Source organism: Puccinia triticina, chromosome 9A, assembly GCF_026914185.1.
Source record: "Puccinia triticina chromosome 9A, complete sequence".
NCBI classification, from domain to species: domain Eukaryota; kingdom Fungi; phylum Basidiomycota; class Pucciniomycetes; order Pucciniales; family Pucciniaceae; genus Puccinia; species Puccinia triticina.
Window position 1 is genome coordinate 1,469,126 of NC_070566.1, and position 18,649 is coordinate 1,487,774.

Sequence of the window (18,649 nt, forward strand, 5' to 3'; positions counted from 1 at the left end):
TGCAGTTTTGGGCCTTTTCCCGCCAAGGGTTGGGGAGTTCAATTTGGATTCTTTTTCCACTGTTATCTTCTTCTATGAACACAATATTGGTCAAATTACCAAATCACGCTTGTTGTATATAATGATTGATGCACTCACCATAAAGATTATCACCAATTTTTATTGTAATGTATGTGCCATCTCCCATGGGAATTTCTGAGATTTCTGGATAAACCTTGTCAAAATCATTGATATCAACAACCCGCTGGTGCTGGGTTTCAGTGAATTTAATATCCGCCGGTATAATGATATCAAATGCATCTCCAGTTTCATGTGGCATAAATTCTGGTGAATAGCATTTTGCATACAACTTCCCCTTGGCCTTGTAAAAAAAGGTGGGAATCACCACTTCACCTGATTTCAGCTGTGTGGGTTCATATATGTAAAAATGCTTTGATTCAATGTGCACCATTTGCACCCGGATGTCACGTGGTAGATCTTCTCTCCATTTGAAGCTTTGACAAAGGCTGTCAATTGGATCGCCACATGGGTCATGGGGATGAAATTCAAGATGCCCATTCACATATGGATTCAGCAATTCCTATGAAAAGGAAGAAAATGAAATCAGCTCAATACTCATTGCTTCTACAGTCAAAGAATTAACTACATTAGACAAGATTCCTTTGACACTAATGTGGAATATCTTATTATCCCACACACTGATAGATTCCTTATTGACAAAGTTCAGGAGCTTTCTTATTCTTTCTCTTGAATTACGTACAGCATCCCAATATGGCAGAGCTAATTTCTTCATTTTTAGGATAATCCTAAGTTGGAGGTATGTTACACGTGACATAAGAGTGTGCAAATATCCCATAATGAGGCATGCTATCAAATCCTGGAAAGTAAGATGCAGAAATATCATGAGTAAAATGATAGAAACACAATCTCAAGTAGTAGGTCTTACTTCCTCACTGTTGAATGGATCCCAATTGACCTTTGGTGCACCACCTGCTTGACGCGTGTCTTGTGCTTTTGCAAGAGTTATGGCCTCTTCACGTTGTTCAATTATTGATTCTCCAAACATATCCCAAGAGAGAAATTCATCAGAATACTCTGATGGGGCCTCGTGCCCCCCAGATGAATCTGAGCCGAATCCTACATCATCATCATCTCTGATGACATACTCAGGCTGGATCACCTGGGGGAAGTGGAGTTCAGTTTCAACAGAATCTTGAGCTGGCCAGTCATGGTCCAAATCCATATCTGAAGGCCCCCGCTGTGCCACAGGACTTGTGTTTGCTTTTGTCAGCTCCCTGAGATGTAATTGGCTCAAAAGAACATTCTGCCTGACAGCATTCAGGTGTGCAGCTGAGTTCAAGTGCTGCGTGACAGATTTCATTCTACGGCCATGACAGTAATGACATTGGTAACTTGCCTCCCCATGAGAATCTACAAACCTTGTGAATCCTGCCGGTCCATAGAGACAAATCCGGTCCATAGAGACAAATCAAAGAATCAGAGCCAATCCTCATAACAACAAGCCAATAAGCCCTTACCTGCTATTTCCTCCATTTGGATATTTCTTTATGAAATACAAATCCTGATTTATTTCTGGTTTTCCAGATGCTTTTGGAACAGATAGGAGATAAAATAATCCAAATAGAAATGAACAGACTTTGATTTAAATGATGGAATGAGTAAGTTGTTAGTAATATAAATATTTTTTGGATGTCTATTATCTCAATTTTTTGTGTCTGTGTGTATGGGATTTTATTTGGATAAAGTAAATATGCAGTAATAGAGATAAATCAGAGGTGTTAAATCTTACTGACTTATTAGAAAGTTAGAATTTTTTGCTTTTAACTCTATGGACTGTGAAATAAATGTTTAGGGGGATGTTTTTGGACTTCAGTTGAAATTTCCTCGGCAGTTTTGCATGGCATGTAGCTTATGTCAAGACAATGGATCTGACTCAAACTAATTCAGAGATAACACGGCTCAAATTGTGATGCTTTAATCTAAAAAGATGTTCTGCGGTCAGGTGCAATAAGAAGATCAGAGCCCAGTGAGGAAAGAATGGGGAGTGAAAGAGTGATCCGTCGAAATCACGGGAGTTGATATCATGTCGAGATCACCAAGTAGAATTTCAAATGTCTCATGTGATCGTGGTTCGCTTGCTCCGACCAGCGGGGATCGCTCCAACCATCTCAGCCAAACTCATCCCACCAAGCAACCCCACCTCCGACAAGACTCGCCGCTCACAATAAAAGGAACGAATCTGTGGCAGGTAAGCTCGATCTCCCCACCCAGTTACAGTCCGTCAATACAGACCTGACACCCCTTCATTTGTGATATCATGTCCAACTTGTCATTGCGTACAGGCCGTTTTACTCCTCGATTCCGTGCACGCACAACACCGGCAGTTACAGGTCAGTCTGCATTGAACACATGTATATTATGTATTCCCCTGACTGATTGAACAAATCAGCAGGAGTCACCAGCCCCATGCGAGCTACTATCAGCCCGGCCCGACTGGCTGCGGCTCCTTACACAGCCAGGAGCCCAACTCGAGGGGCATCGGCTGCAATCCATCCTGACCTGGATGGTGCGGCTCGAGACAAAGAGCTGACCCCTATCATCCCTATGCTGCGTAGCAAGAATGAAGATAGCAACCCCGGGCCCGATAATGCCGGTGATGTTCCAGACGGACCTGAAAATCACCGCAGTGTGCCGACACCAGATGAAACTCCCCCCGGGCCCGATAACGCCAGTGATGTTCCAGACGGACCTGAAAATCACTGCAGTGAGCCGACGCCAGATGAAACTCCCCCCGGGCCCGATAACGCCATTTCAGTTGAACGACTGGCAGATGAACTGGGCCTAGATGTCGGTCAGATCGAGCGGGTCCGACAAGTCGCAGCCGTAAGTTATATGTCCTCATCCTCTGTTCATCTCGCTTGATCTGACACATCTCCCCTGGCCCAGCTGTCAGATGCTGATTGTGTGCTGGCTACGCTCATGTACCTTGAATCGATCCGAGCTCGAGTCAAACAATCTGGTACCCAGCGTGGGCCCGAACATGTCCCAGCCCCCGTCCATATCCCCCCTGTTGATGTCAATCCCAGTAGGGGGTTTATTTACCATCGCGATGTCCGAGTACGTCAACCCACCCAAGATTAGGATATACAGGACTAACCCATGTGTTTGAATGACTTAATTAGGCCTTAATTCGCGCAAAAACTCGCCAAAAGCTCCTCATGCCAGCCCTGCAGTCATATGGTCGAACTCATACCGTGGATACCCGCGCCCTCATTCCTCAAACCCCCCTGGTATTAGTGAAGGTGAGCAGACTTTAATCCACATCCTTTCCACCTGTCAGCTGGGTGACTCGATAGCTGGGACTGCAGGGCGAGGTGGATGCAATGGACCACGAGTGGAAGACTACCTACCTCCCGGCGGGTTATATTGATCATGAAGACCACGCCGTCAATAGTGTCTCCCTCCTCATCCGAGATTTACTGAAATACGAGAAGAGCGCGCTTGCAAAGATGGTCAGTCACCATTCCACATGGTCTGCATCCCTTAAACTGACTTGCTGATCACAATGACCTTTCTTAGATTATGGCCGGTGCGAGGCCAGGGGCCCAGGCAATTGCTGTGCCTATCCCACAAATCACTGATGTGGTTGTCACAGTAAGTCTCACTTATCACTTTAATCTAAAGCCAAAAGACCAAGGCTGATGGAATCTTTGTTGCCGAGAAATCAGGTTTTGCGAGAATTTTCCCCTCAACATGCACTCATGACGCGAGCCGATGTGGCTCGATCAATCCACATCAGCTTGGTGGTACGCATGGCGTACCTTTGGTTGCATATGTACATGCAGCATCAACAGGATCGAACGACTACCTTGGTTCGATCCCCTTGGGAGCTGATTGATCGACACCTGGAGACCATGCGACACAAGTCGCAAGACTACAAAGTGGCGTAAGTTCAACTTTATTCCTCAGTATATTGGACAAAAATGTTCTGATGACGAACATCTTCTGATGTGTGATTACCTATCAGGTATGGCCGTCTCATGTTGGACTACGACCGACACATTTTTGATGGCGCAAAAACGGCGCGTGAGATTGCCAGCATCTCGGTTGCCCTCCCCTCTGACGAAGAAGTGCAGGCGATGCTGCGTGACAGAGCCCAGGAGGCCCCGGGTGATGAAGATGAAGATGGTGCCGCAGACGGCTTCTAATTATCTTGTTTTCATGTTTTCTTTTTTTCCTTTTTTTCCTTTTTTCCTTTTTTTCCTTTTTTTTCCTTTTTTTCCTTTTTTTCCTTTTTTTCCTTTTTTTCCTTTTTTTCCTTTTTTTCCTTTTTTTTCTTTTTTTTCCTTTTTTTCCCTTTTTTTCCTTTTTTTTTTTTTCCTTTTTTTCCTTTTTTTTCCTTTTTTCTTTTTCCTTTTTTCCTTTTTTTTTCCTTTTTTTTTTCCTTTTTTTTTCCTTTTTTTTCCTTTTTTTCCTTTTTTTTTCCTTTTTTTCCTTTTTTTTCCTTTTTTTTCCTTTTTTTCCTTTTTTTTTTTTTTCTTTTTTTCCTTTTTTTCCTTTTTTTCCTTTTTTTTCCTTTTTTTTTTCCTTTTTTTTCCTTTTTTTTTTCCTTTTTTTTTTTCCTTTTTTTTTCCTTTTTTTCCTTTTTTTTCCTTTTTTTTTCCTTTTTTTTTCCTTTTTTTCCTTTTTTTCCTTTTTTTTCCTTTTTTCCTTTTTTTCCTTTTTTTCCTTTTTTTCCTTTTTATGTTATTTGTTTTCTTATCTTTCCTCGTCCAGTTCTCCTCCATGTCCCCCATGCAATGCAGTGCGTGGTACCCAAGCGGTACCACATTCTGCTGCAGATATAACCCGCGGATTTGATCCGCTCCGTGCAAGGCTAACTGAGCCACCGCACCCCCCAAGGGTGAATGTGACGGACCGGTGAGCCACGTGGAGACCACCGCTCGAGGTGTCGCTGCCTCGTGGGCTCGACCAACCCGTTGTGATCACGGGTTTTCCTCGGTGGAATCGCCGTCGGTGGTGTGGTGGGGCCGGCGTGGACCCGACCATCCCGTCGGTGCCACGAGAAATCCACGGGGAATCCACGAAGAGCCAAAAGCCCACGTGGATTCCTCGCCGTGCCCAGTTGGTGGAGACCCCGTGAACGGGTGGACCAACAGCCGCTGGTCCGACCTCGCGCGCGGCCACCACGTGGAGTCCTCGTGGAATCCGCGTGATTTCCCCGTGGACGGACTCCCCGGGTGTAGCTTATCGGCCAGTCCGTTCCCGCTACATCAAGGTGTCCTGGGCACCAGACAACGCTGCTCGGCCAGCAGGTGCAGACTCAGTGGTGCACCTTCACGACAATCGCATGATTTAAATTTTTGCTCGGCAAATTGCCGTGCGGATCAAAATTCGGTCAAATTGACCTTTCAGCTGCCGGCCTCTGGATGGACCTCAAATTACCGAGCAACTTAACAGCACATCCGCCGGCACCTGAGTTCGGGTAAGTTTAACATCACTTGCCTGGGTTGGTTTGCCAAAACAAAGCAGGTTTCTTGGGTCAAGGTGCGCAGCTTCCGCGCAGCACGAGGAATTATATTTATCCACCATTTGTGAAAATCCACGATTTTCGAGTCCGTCCGAACATTCTTCAAACCGATTCGTACATGAACTGTAACAAATCTTAAGACGCTTTACAAAGCTGGAAGAATTTAAGACACTTCACAAATGTAAACTGGTTTCATTCTTGACCGGCTACAAATATGGCAGGGTTGAGCCACCAATGACGTCTATCAACAAGTCTGTCCCAAAGTTAGGATTTCTGACAGCAATCGCTCTCTTCCCGCAGGTATTATTAGTATTTCAAAATGGTTTCCCAACTCTTAAAATTGTTTCATATGAGTCTACCGGCCCTAGCTACGAGCCAAGCAGTACCAAATAGGAATTTCGTGTCCATCTCATCCACCGCATCTTCTTCTGAATCTCACAGTAACACTTCCAGCAGCAATGTGCAATTCACGACAATCATTCCCACCGGTAGTACCTCAATCCCAGACCTTAATGGTAGTAACACCAATTATAACCCGGGCGCCACCATCAATACTACTACAACGGCAGGTGCAAGTAGTGGTAATAGTACCTTGACACCAGGTACAAATGGCGGCAGCAACCACGAGGCTATCACAAGTCCACAGAAGACAGGGTCAGGGAAGCTTTCTGGGTATTACGCCGTTTACCATACTGAGGGGAAGCCGATACCTGATCCCAGATATGGTTAGTCTTCTCCAGATTTGTTGATGACAGCCCTGCAGAGGATCTGTTTAGAAGGAGGTTTTTACTGACCTCTTTGCCCTCCAACACGTGTTCTTTTTGTCACTTCTTGGATGATCATAGACCTATACGATGAGCTAACATTTTTTGCGGCAACAACTACCGCCAACTTCACAATTGGCACCAACTCTTTGACCCAAAATGAATGGGATACCTTAGCATTTGATTTTGTCCGCAGTTGCAAAAACCGTAAGCGCTTGTTTCCATTTTCCTGACGATAGCCCATTCTCAACCACATCTTACTCACACGGGGGAAACCATTGCAGACTCGGTCTTACCCACATATACTCTTGGAGGCTGGGATGGTTCCAGGTCAGCAATCCATCCACCTTCCAATTGAAGCGTGTGGCACTGACGATTCCCTCAATTTCAAATCATCTCAACATCTAGGTACTTCTCATCACTTGTAGCTACTGCTGAGAACCGCACAGCCTTTGCCAGTTCCGCCATCAGCTTTGCAAAGAAATATGGCTTTGAGGGAATTGACTTTGATTGGGAATGTGAGAATCACTTCTTTCCTCTTTTTGTTTTACTTCACCAATAACCAAATCAACGCCAGATGACTCAGGCCGTTTGTTACTGATTGTCAGATGCAGGCATGTAGGTTGTTATTGGGTTGCCTTTTTCAAGAAGAGAAGAAACTTGCAAAATGAATGATTTTCAAATAAAAAAAATAATTCATTGCGTCTTATCAGTCAGGGAATCGGGTGCAACATCATCAGTGATGACGACGTCCAGAATCAGCAGTTGCTCTTCAAGGTAATTGGTAATAAAATCAGCTCGTATTGTGTGATCTGATTTCTCACAATCCCTTTCACCTCTGGCCTCCGTTTATTGCTCAGGAAGTTAAAAGCCAATGGCCCGAGGGAAAGTTGTATACTACACAAAGTATTGCGGGTATTAGGGATCACAATTCCCAACAATTGCGGCCATGCAATCTCACCATCATGGCTCAATTTGTTGATGAAGTGTAAGCTGGCCAATGTTGCTCTTTCAAAAAAATAAACAGCAAGGATTTTTTCCACCTGCTGAAGTCTGGATATCTGATGTCTTCCTTGGTCTGATTGCAATATTGAACTATTCTAGGAGAATCATGGCCTGTGATGGTAACTTCTAAAATGCTTTTGGCTTGCAATTGGTCCATTCTACAGCATGACACTAAGAATTATATTCCTCAACCTACATGTAGTTCACGGCAGCTGGACCAAGACTACAGGACCAAACGCCCCAATGAGAGGACAGTGTGCTGATTCTGACAACCAACTCTCTGTTGAGAGTGCCATCAAAATTTACCTTCAGCAAGGTTTCAAACCAGAGCAGCTTAGCCTAGGAATCCCCGGTGACACCAAATCTTGGACCTTGAGTCAGCCCAAACTCACTCCTAGAATTGTGGGCAATCACACCAGTTACTACTACCAAAACTTCACTGGAATTCCAGTGAGCATTCAAGTCCACAGTAAAATTATTTATTGGAGAATTTATCATCTGACCATTTTTTTTCTTGCATAGGCTGTAGGAAAATATGATAGCGCACCTGGTTTAGATATTTGTGGTCAAAAAACAGGTCACGGTGGCTCATGGCTGGTCAAGGAATTGGTAGATTCTGGATTTTTGAGCAACGATGAAGCCACTGGAGGAAAAGGCTTCACCAAGTATTATGATGATTGTTCTGGAGAGGTTTGTTCTCCTGTCTTTCCCATCCACCCTGCAAGGAAATGAGCTCAAAAAAGCATGTTTTGATGGATTTGAACAAGCCATTTCTTGCAAGCAATTCCACTTTAATTAGTTTTGATGATACCAAAAGCACCGTCTCTAAGGTGGTATACGCCAAATCCAAGGGCTTAGCGGGTGTCTTCTTGTAAGTGTGCTATTGATATCTACTGAAAATTATTGCACGTTCTCTAAGTTACTAACTGCTCATCCTGTTGGCAGCTTCAACACAATGGGCCCAAGGGATAGTACAGTCAAGGCTGCCAGGGAGGCCTTACGCAACTAATTGATTCTAAGAATCAACAAAAATGTTGATTTAAGTACATATATATACATTTATCTTGGTGACCATCCTTTACCAGTTCACTCTCTCAGAATCCATACTGTACTTGGCATTCATTTCATTATCATGTAGCACTCAGAATCATGTGCCCATTCACAGAGACCTTCTGAGTAAATGTATTTGTTTTAAACCAAAGATTAAGGATTGCCAAGTGATACCCGTTTGGCGGTACCCGCCCACGGGTGCCGGGTGCGGGTGCGGGTGCGGGTGTTGGAATTTGGCGAAAAAAAACCCAGGTACCCGGGTACCCGTGGTCAACATCCGCCACTGTATTTTGGATCAAGGTGCCGCAGCACCTCTTGAGGCCCTCGATGACCGGTCGGTGCTGGTCATCGAGAGGGCTACACAACCCCCTCGATGACCGGCACACACCGGTCATCGAGAAGGTACACCTCCCTCTCGATTACCGGCACACATCGGTCATCGAGAAGGTGCACAACCCTCTCGATGACCGGTAGAGGCCAGTCATCGAGAGGGTCTCACTCAGCCCTCTCGATGACCGGCACACACCGCTCATCGAGAAGGCACCCTCCCTCTCGATGGCCGGCCCACACCGGTCATCAAGAAGGCACACCTCCCTCTCGATGACCGGCACACATCGGTCATCGAGAAGGCACATTTCTTCCCTGCAAGTACCCGCGGTACCCGCGAAAAACACCCGCGGGTGCCGGGTGGGATCGCGGGTGTCCAGATTTGCTAAAAAACAGCGGCGGTACCCGCACCCGCCGCGGGTACCCGGGTTCACTTGGCGATCCTTACCAAAGATAACTCCACCATTATCTTTTGTTTGGAACCAATGGGCAAGCAGAGCTGCATTGCGCTGGGTCATCTGCACGGAAAAAAGTGGAAAAAAAGTCTGCCACACTGCAAGAAAAGGTTGAGCAACTGCAAGCAGTTGACATGCAAGAACTCTAACAAGCTTGTGGTATTACACAACCCATTGTCAAGGCTTAATTTTTGAGAAAGTCTTATTTTTCTTTAAAAAAACTGCTCTAAACAAAAAAACCCTGCCCCTAACCCCCAAATGGGGGACGGGGACAGGGGGAATTGATTTTATGTACCCCGGGCAGCTCCACTCAGCTTACCCAGCTCCACCAGTGCATTGGTTTCAAACCAAAGATAATGGTGGATTTATCTTTGTTTTCAAACCAATTGATTGGATTCAAACAGGTCATGGGTTCCTGATTTTGGATTTCTTATATTTGATATCTCCTAATCAATAAATGTGAGATTAACACCTAGGCCACCACCATCCTTTTCATAAATTGAGAGGGAAGTCAAAGTGAAACAAGGAGGGATTTGTAAAACTGATAACAGGTGCTTATCTTTTCTATTTGCTCATCCCAGTCCCAACATTTGGTCCTTTAGTTCACCGCCACGTCTTGGCATTTCATAAGAATCACATAAAGCGCCAAAGATAAGCGGAATGATTATGCTCAAGTATAACAGACCCAGATAGAAGCTAATGCACTACCAAATTTCTCTAGACAAAGTTGAAGCAGAAAATACAGACTACACCAATTTCACTCAAAGAGCTTGTTGTGGGGGACACAGGATGAGGAGCTGAAGTTCAAAGACTGAGAGTCTTGTGAAAATTGTGAGTGAGAAAGATGTGGTTCAATTCCACTGAGAAGGAAAACACAAGACATAATATAAACTTAGTCTAATACTCAAAACTATAGTAGGGGGGTTCACAATTAAATTTTAATAAACTTTGGAGCTAAATTCAAGGCATTGACATATAAAAAAATGGTAAAACACACAGCAGAAAGTGACCTTATCAATTGGTGCTGTTTATCAATATTTTTATAAAAGGGGCAGGCTAAATGCACTACCAAACTTTACTACATGTGTACTCCAAAAATATTGGAGTTTAAAATGGTTCACTCCATTAATTACTGGATTAAACATACAGCTACTCCAAAAAATGTTCAATTTTTGTTGCACTACTAATGTTTTGGAGTGCACTATTGTGCACTCCTTTTTCTACTTTTTTTTTCTACTTTTTGCTCTGGGAAATGGAGTGTAACACACTGCACTCCTATACTAAACACAAGTTCAACCTCCAAGACTTTCCAGGGGTGCTTGAACTGGTTCAAAAATGGCCTGAATTGAGTATATATATATAATGATTTGGAGTCCCAAGTTTCTTGATCTGTTGTCTATTTTTTCTGTTTGGTTTCCTTATCCATACAGAATATATATATTCTTCTTGTTTTAGTTCTTAGTTGATTTGTCAAAGAAATTCATTTTTGAATTGTTCTATCTTATTTGATGAACACCAAGTTCTTGAGGTGCAAAGTTGTGCACTCCAAAATTTTTGGAGTGCACAGGATCAACATTGGAGTGCAGATAATGTTGCAATACTCCTATGTGGTTTCACCTGAGCTAACTAAAAGGATATAAAAAGGCTCAGACCTATCCAAGTAAGGACCTTAGCCATCTCCTAATCTATCTGTAAAATGTGGAACAGCAGCTAATACCATTTGTATTGATGATTCAGATTAGATCTCTCTGAATAATGGAACATTCAGTTCTTTTGATTATTACTATTTTATCTCTTTTCCTCCTATTTCCTACTCCTCTGTGCTAAGGTGCTCAGCTTAGTCCTATGTAATATATAAATCACCATATTTCAGTATCTTGTGACATTTGCACTGCAAAGCACACTTGCTCAACTGCTAGCAGTTGAAATGTAGAAACTCTGATGAAGCCTGTGGTATCACTTCAAACTTTTCAACTTAACCAAACTTCAATGCACAGCCACTTTTTAATGCAGGAAATTTGCACATCGTAGTACAGGGACTGTGCAACCAAAGATTTCATGTAAACAGGTGGATTTACAAAGACAGCTAGGCAGGATTCCAGGGGCATTCCACATCATCATGTCAACTGCTGGCAGTTGAGCCAGTTAGTCTTACCATGCAATGCTGGTGAGTCTGTTTTTTTTTTATTGGTTTGGATCTGCCTAGCAAGAAATTGCTGGATTGATCCAGAATAGAACAAATATCAGGATTGAATATGGTTAGTTGGTTGAATCTTCAACTAATAGGGGTGTTCAAAATTGAAATTTACAAAACTTTGGAGGTAAAATTAAGACCTTTATGAACAATATTTTAAGATTATTGAAAGCTTTAATTGCATGTTGCTGATCAGTCACTACAACTTTCAAATTTTATTAAAATTGTTCCTATACACTTTAAAAAGGGCTCTAAAGTTTTACAAATTTAAATTTTGAACCCCCCTAATACATGCTTATCTCAACTTATGCGGCCCGCCTGCATGCCTCAATTGGGAAGACCCCAAATTGTTGGCGGTTGCGCATCGTAGCAACGTTTGAGGGATTGAGGTTGGGGTTGCCCTGTCCCCACAAGATCTCAATACCCGGCCGATGAGATCGCTCCCCGACGAACACTGTAATTTCATCTGTGAAGCCTGGCCGGATTAGTTCATGACCCTGCAGTGTATTTTTCGCCTACATAGTCCCAATCCATGGCAATACTTAGAAGAGTTGACTACACTGCCTTATTCTCAAGACAGCATCTGACGATGGGTCGAAAAGCATATGGTTTGGTACATAAAATGCAGTGCCTCGGCTTTGAATCTGATGAGCAGCTTACATAAATATGCAGTTTTTAATCCCTTTCTGGAACCTCTTGGCATAAAAGGCATGCATATAGTCCACCAGCCAGGCAGACGCGGCCGCAAACTCTAGGTTTTGGCGACGTGTGGCAGCTGCCCAGCTGGCAGTGCTGCAAACAAGGATACATATATAATGATGCCGATGCTATTTTGCGGGGTTACCAGAAGTTGACACCTGAACGACCCCGGTAAAAATTTGAGATGATTGGTGCAGCATTGTTGCGCAGACTCCTCTTGCTCCCGAGGAGCACATTTGCTGTATTACTAGCCTAACACAATCCCCTCGTTCCAGGGGCCGAAGGACCGGCGCGCCGGGGGCGCCTCGCGAAGCGAGCCTCTGGAAGAGGGGCTTGCAACTTAAGTGCCCGTCCTGGGGTGAGAGATTTCCCATTTTCGCTGTATTTTGGGTAATATTCACTTCAACCGTGGATGGCGTCTTCATCTGAGCTCCCCCTCGGATGAGATGCACATTTCCCAGCAGGCGGGCATCTTGCCTTCCTGCTGGTATTTTTTTTATTAAACATTCTTTAGAAAAATATCACTTTCCTGAGACTTGAAAGCTCTTGAAAGCTGGAGCTCAGCTCGGAGCAGGAAGGAATGGGAATCCACATGGAGCTGTACTCTAGAAGATACAGCCCATCAGTTTTTTTTTTCAGATCATTGACGGCCGCAATTCATGCAAGGATGGAATGCATCCGACTGGCGGGCTTCATACAGTGCAAGCCCTGAACAATCTGCCGGTCACTCGTCTCAAAAATGTAAAACTTCAAAGGGCCATGGCCACCGGATGGTTTGCTGGATTTTATCCATGCTTGGGCATGGGAAGGGCCGGATGTAGGCCTTTCAATTGGTGTAACAGGCCTCGGGAAATTCCCTCTGCAAGATAGGGAACAAGCGGAGGCAAATTCCTCCCACCTAAATTTGAAAACCGCTCACGCCAAAAGTCAGGGATACCCCACAAGCCCCTCTTTCAGAGGCTCGCTCCGCGAGAGGCGCCCGGCGGTGTTTCACCCGCCTCCCTCTGAAACGAGGGGCTTGTGTTAAGCTAGGCTGTATTAGCGGTCTGAACCGACTTACAATTCTAGTTGGCGATGTTCGTGGCGATGATTTAAAATTGAGACCTGTCTTGGCAAGTTGGGGCGGAGCGGTGAGCACCGCGTTAGACCGGGCTGTAGTTGCTTGAGTCAAGGCCTTCTCGATGAAGACACGCCGACCTCGCGAAGCACAACTGTGTGATCGGAATGAAGAACTGGCGTGTACATAAGACTGAGAAGTATGCCGTCGAAACGTTCCAGTTCTTGTATTTACAAGAACTCGAACGTCTCGGCCGCATCTGAAGACGCTTTCAAGTCTTGCACGTCAGCCTTGGTCTTGTTTCATGTATCACCGGAGGGGAACCCAAGTGGCGAGCGGAATGACCGATTGCCTATAAATATGGCAGGGCTAATGAGCCTCCACAACGAATTGCTCATATCAACAATCGTTATCTTCTCGCAGGTATTATTTATAGTCTTAAAATAAGATGGTTTCCCAGCTCCTAAAATTATTTCTGATTAGTCTACCAGCCCTGGCTACGAGCCAGGGACCAAATAGGGTTTCCGTGTCTGTCTCATCTACTTCATCTTCTTCTGAATCTCACAATAACACGACCAGCAGCAATGTGCAATTCACGACAGACATCCCCACCGGCAGTACCACGATCCCAGACGTGAATGGAATTAACACCAACTTCAATCCCGGCACCCCCACTAACACTACCATAACCACGGGTGCAAATGGCAGCAACAGTACCTTGACCCCGAATACGAATGGCGGCAGCAACCACAATGCTACCGCAAGCCCAAAGAAGACAGGGGCAAGAAAGCTAGCCGGGTACTACCCCGTTTACCACGCTGAGGGGCAACCGCTGTCTGAGCTCAGATATGGTCAGTCTTTTCATGATTGATTGATGACACCTTTGCAGAGGATATTTTTGGAGGAAAGTTTTTGCATATCAAACTGACCAATCCAACGTGTGTTATTTTTCACTCTTCCGGGTGACTATAGACCTGTACGATGAGATAACATTTTTCGCGGCGACAACTAACGCCAACTTCACGATTGGCACCGACTCTTTGACCCAAAATGAATGGGATAACTTAGCCTATGAGTTTGTCAAGAATTGCAAAAGCCGTAAGCACTAATTCCCATTTTTCTGGCGATTTCCCCTTGTCAACCACAGCTTACCGCCACGTTGATAATCATTGTAGACTCGGTTTTGCCTACGTACACTGTTGGAGGCTGGGGAGGCTCCAGGTAAGCAATCAATTCTCCCTCCAATTGATCAGCTTGATACTGAAAATTCTCTCAAAACATTTTAACCATTAGGTACTTTTCACCACTTGTGGCCACTGCCGAGAACCGCACAGCCTTTGCCAATTCAACCATCAGCTTCGCCAAGAAATACGGCTTTGAGGGAATTGACTTTGATTGGGAATGTAAGTGTTGCTCCTTTCCTCTTTTTTTCTCATTTGGCAACATCCAAACTATGTAATACCAGATGACTCATTTTTTTTTTGATGGTGAACAGACGCCGGCATGTGAGTTCACTATTCCCCCATTTCAAGATTACGATAGATTTGCAGAATGAATCAGTCTCAACCAAAACGTAATATTATTTGTGGCTTACCAGTCAGGGAATCGGATGCAACATTATCAACGACCAAGACGTCCAGAATCAACAATTGCTCTTCAAGGTAAATATCATGAAAACCAGCTAGTTTCGTGTGATCTGATTGCTCACGATTCCCCTTCTCCTCCGGCTTGCGCTTATCTCTCACAGGAAGTCAAAACCCAATGGCCTGAGGGAAAGTTGTCTACCACTCAAAGTATTGCGGGCATTAGAGATCCCAACTACCAACAATTACCGGCCTCCGATGTTACCATCATGTCTCAAGTTGTTGATGAAGTGTAAGCTGGCCAATGTCACTCCTTCTTCAAAAAAAAAGCGAGCTTCTAAACCCGTTGAATTGTGGATGTCTGATGTTTTACTTGGTCTGATCGCAATATTCAACCTCCTCCAGGAGAATCATGGCCTATGATGGTAAATTTTGAGCTTTCCAAAATGTTTCCGCTTCCCAGCTGGTTCATCCTACAGCACAAAACTGATCATTCTGTTTCTCAACTCGCACGTAGTTCACGGCAGCTGGACCAAGACCACCGGACCAAACGCCCCGATCAGAGCACAGTGTGCTGATCCTGAAAACCAACTATCCGTTGAGAGTGCCATTGAAGTCTACCTCAAGCAAGGGTTCAAACCGGAACAACTGAGCTTAGGAATCCCCGGTTACGCCAAAACTTGGACCTTGACTAAGCCCGAACTCACTCCCAGAATCGTTGGCAACTACACCAGTTACTACTACCAAAACTTCACCGGTATTCCGGTGAGCATTTAGAACCACACCAAAGTCACCAGAAACTTGATGATCTGATACCCAATTTTTTTTCTCACATAGGCTGGAGGCAAATATGATGACCAACCTGGTTTAGATGTTTGTGGGCAAAAAACAGGTTACGGTGGTTCATGGCTCGTCACAGAATTAGTAGATGCTGGTTACTTGAGCGAAGATGAAACCAGTGGAGGAAAAGGATTCACCAAGTATTACGACGAATGTTCTGGAGAGGTTTGTTCTCATGTCTTTCCCGGGCATACGGAAGAATGTTCTGATGGGCCTTGTGTATTACATTTTGTTTCTTCTTTAGCCATTCCTTGCTAGCGATTCCACTTTGGTCAGTTATGATGATACCGAAAGCACCGTCTCTAAGGTGGTATATGCCAAATCCAAGGGCTTAGCGGGTGTCTTTTTGTAAGTGTTCCATAAAAACTTGATCAATACCCGCAAGATCTCTAAGCCTGTGCCATTGCGGGTCACTAATTGCACATCATTTTATCAGCTTCAACACCATGGGTCCGAGGGACAGCACAGTCAAGGCAGCCAGGACGGCCTTACTCAACTAAAATGATCTCCTCGATTCCAGTAATCCAGAGGCATGGTGATTTATGTGTATATATTTACATCTTGGGGATCATGTTTCATCCGTTCACCCTCTCAACATTCATTTAGATACTTTGACAATCATGTCATCATCCTATACAGCCTTTTCTACGCATTCTCGTCATCCAAAACACAACAGCAAGAAAACACATTGCATCACCCTCACTTTGTTTATGTCTTGTATTTTTGGTTTGGGTCTTTGCTTTATGTCTGAGGTATATGTGAATATATAGGTTCTTTGCATGAGGTTTTGATTTGTGTCTACGGTACATATGCCTCTTCAATCATAGGTGGAGCCTTTGAAAGGTGTTGTCTGCTGTTGTCTCGGGTCAACATAGAGGGCGGGGCGGCCCAGTCCATGAGAATCCGCCTGTGTCAGAACAGGGCTGGCGGGGTGAAAACTAGAGTCTACATACCTGAGGCTGCGCGGAGGCCTTTAACCATCCGCTTCCAGAAACAAGACTCCAAGACCGCCTCGACAAGATGACCGCAGAAGAGCGAGAACGCTATCGGACAAACATTTAGCAATCACCCCTTGTTGCGCTTAACAGCAAGAACCGCCGCCTCATTGTTGACAAAACCTCGCCAGAGTCGATGTGGTGGTTTAAAGAGTTGTGTGAGGAGATATCGAGAGAGGTGGATGGCAGGTGTCCAACAGCCTCGAAACCAAAAGTGGCGGCGTGCACTGCAGTTTAGGTAGTTCAGTGTCTGCCGCGCGATGAAGTCGAGACGCTACTCAATCACTTCCAAGACATCGGAATCAAGGCGCTGAACGGAGCGATACAGCTGCTGAATCCCAAGAGACACAAGATCGAATTCGCCGGGCTGTCTTCGATAGTGGACGTGGAGTTCTGAAGAGCTAAGTGCTGGGAGTTGGTAGGGAGTGTTGAGAACAGCTGTCCGGGGTTAGAAGCCAGAAAGCAAGTTAGGGGATGAGGTTTATGATTTTTTTACGGTACGAGCTGTCCTGTCTACAAGTTCGCAAGAGTTGCGAGTACACAAATTTTCTGCGATGTTGAACGAGTTGTCTGACTTGTTTAGACAAGATGGAATTTGTATGAATCGATGAGATGAGACGAACAGCAATATTTCAGCTACAATGATGTGATTGAATCCGAGCAATAAAGGCTTGCGATATACTTAGTTGGAGGCTGAGTACGAACAATAAGCCATATGAAAACAGACAGACAGAGGGACCAAGGCGAGGTGTTTTACAATACATAATCGAGGTGACAGGGCAAACACATCCTGCCCCAGATGCACGATAGCTCAGGCATGCCCACTGTGTCGGGCTGGCTGGCTGGCTGATCCCTGTTCCCGGAACCACCCATCATCCTGGTCATCTCGTTATCTGGCAGCCACCTTTTCTGTGGAGTGGGCTGATCTTTACAGAATCTCTCCATTTTGTGTACATAACTGTTACGTCTAGATTAGCGCTTTCATGATGGATTTGACGGGGAATCGTTGATGGCAGTTTCAGCAAAGCCTACATTCAGGCACGCCTTTCCTTTGCCTAAGAGAGAGAGAGAGAGAAGATGCCGATCGAATTCAGTGGTATGAATTAATCGGAAGATATATTTTCTAAGAAACCAACAGACCTTTAGATTTGCTGGGTTCAGCTTCGTATGCGTTCGGAGATCGAGGAGGGGTGGGCAGTGAATGGGATTGGGCGGGTTGACTGGGTGAGCCCAGTCGGGCTTGGGTGGTGGAGTTGGTCGAAGGACGTGGTCTGGGGGCTGGGGAACGTGATGGACAGCAATCCGAATCGGAGTGATCAGACTCGTCGGAAGATTCGTCGAAAGCCTTGGGCTTGTTGTAGATACAACAGACTAAAAGGACCAAGAAAGTAGATTGAGTGGCAAAAAAAGAAGACGAGAGGGCTGGGGAGGGGAATCATCTGACCTTTGCTCTTCTTCCGACCAAGGCCTTCGTTATCAACCACGTTTTCTTGCCACTGCACTCGGGGTTGGCGAGGTAGCTGAGAGTCTTGGAGTGGTCCTGCACGGAGAATGAGGGTGGGAGCAGTGTTGGGGTTGTTTGCGTGGTTTTCGTTCTGCGGGCCGCTGCTGCTGCTGCTGTCCTGGTCGATTACCATCGTGAGTGAGCCACGAGCGGCTGCCAATCGGTCGTTCTGGCGGACATCGGTGGGATTAGACTGGCTGTGGCGGGGAAGATGCATGGCAGCTGTGGGTCAGAAGGGGTGGATGGGGAGGGGTCAGATGGAGAATGAGCTCAACGGGATATCGCTCGGCATGGTCTTCGTCTCCGTCCCGCCTGGTTCGCGCGCGGAGGGTCTGCAGCCTCACACCCCGCACCAAGTTACACAAGCTCGGCTTTCGCGAACACCCCCGGCGGGCCGACGGAGACTACATTTGTGCCAACTGCCAAGGGATTCCACGAAATTACACTTGAAAAAAATAAACGGAGTCCACCTCAGCAGTAACGACCGCCGAGCACCGCTGCGCAGTCATCGTAACCTGGAGCCATCAAGACCGGCGACTATCCCACACCATCATCTCCTCAGCGCCCAGGCTGCAGCTACATACTATGTATGTAGGCCACCTTTGTTATTTCAAATATCTGTGCT

The 18,649-nt window shown here is 45.4% G+C and overlaps 4 protein-coding genes across 4 annotated transcripts; 3 read left to right on the forward strand and 1 right to left on the reverse strand.

Annotated features, from left to right (window-relative positions):
* Window positions 1–2,338: 2,338 nt before the first annotated feature.
* On the forward strand, window positions 2,339–3,162 carry PtA15_9A149 (uncharacterized protein; the record flags this gene model as incomplete). The annotated part of the gene is made up of 3 exons (XM_053172327.1): window positions 2,339–2,411; window positions 2,474–2,904; window positions 2,968–3,162. 3 exons carry the CDS (start codon window positions 2,339–2,341, stop codon window positions 3,160–3,162), a joined length of 699 nt encoding a protein of 232 aa, XP_053023579.1.
* Window positions 3,163–5,870: 2,708 nt separating this feature from the next.
* On the forward strand, window positions 5,871–8,329 carry PtA15_9A150 (uncharacterized protein; the record flags this gene model as incomplete). The annotated part of the gene is made up of 11 exons (XM_053172329.1): window positions 5,871–6,276; window positions 6,397–6,522; window positions 6,600–6,645; window positions 6,724–6,833; window positions 6,924–6,933; window positions 7,029–7,092; window positions 7,176–7,303; window positions 7,497–7,770; window positions 7,843–8,010; window positions 8,088–8,191; window positions 8,266–8,329. The coding sequence occupies 11 exons, from the start codon at window positions 5,871–5,873 to the stop codon at window positions 8,327–8,329; spliced, it is 1,500 nt and encodes a 499-aa protein (XP_053023580.1).
* Window positions 8,330–13,550: 5,221 nt separating this feature from the next.
* Window positions 13,551–16,025, forward strand: PtA15_9A151 (uncharacterized protein; the record flags this gene model as incomplete). Its single annotated transcript, XM_053172330.1, has 12 exons — window positions 13,551–13,953; window positions 14,075–14,200; window positions 14,278–14,323; window positions 14,396–14,505; window positions 14,598–14,607; window positions 14,700–14,763; window positions 14,850–14,977; window positions 15,091–15,110; window positions 15,203–15,450; window positions 15,523–15,690; window positions 15,770–15,873; window positions 15,962–16,025. 12 exons carry the CDS (start codon window positions 13,551–13,553, stop codon window positions 16,023–16,025), a joined length of 1,491 nt encoding a protein of 496 aa, XP_053023581.1.
* Window positions 16,026–17,501: 1,476 nt separating this feature from the next.
* PtA15_9A152 (uncharacterized protein) lies at window positions 17,502–18,241 on the reverse strand (the record flags this gene model as incomplete). The annotated part of the gene is made up of 3 exons (XM_053172331.1): window positions 17,502–17,575; window positions 17,661–17,891; window positions 17,965–18,241. 3 exons carry the CDS (start codon window positions 18,239–18,241, stop codon window positions 17,502–17,504), a joined length of 582 nt encoding a protein of 193 aa, XP_053023582.1.
* Window positions 18,242–18,649: the final 408 nt, after the last annotated feature.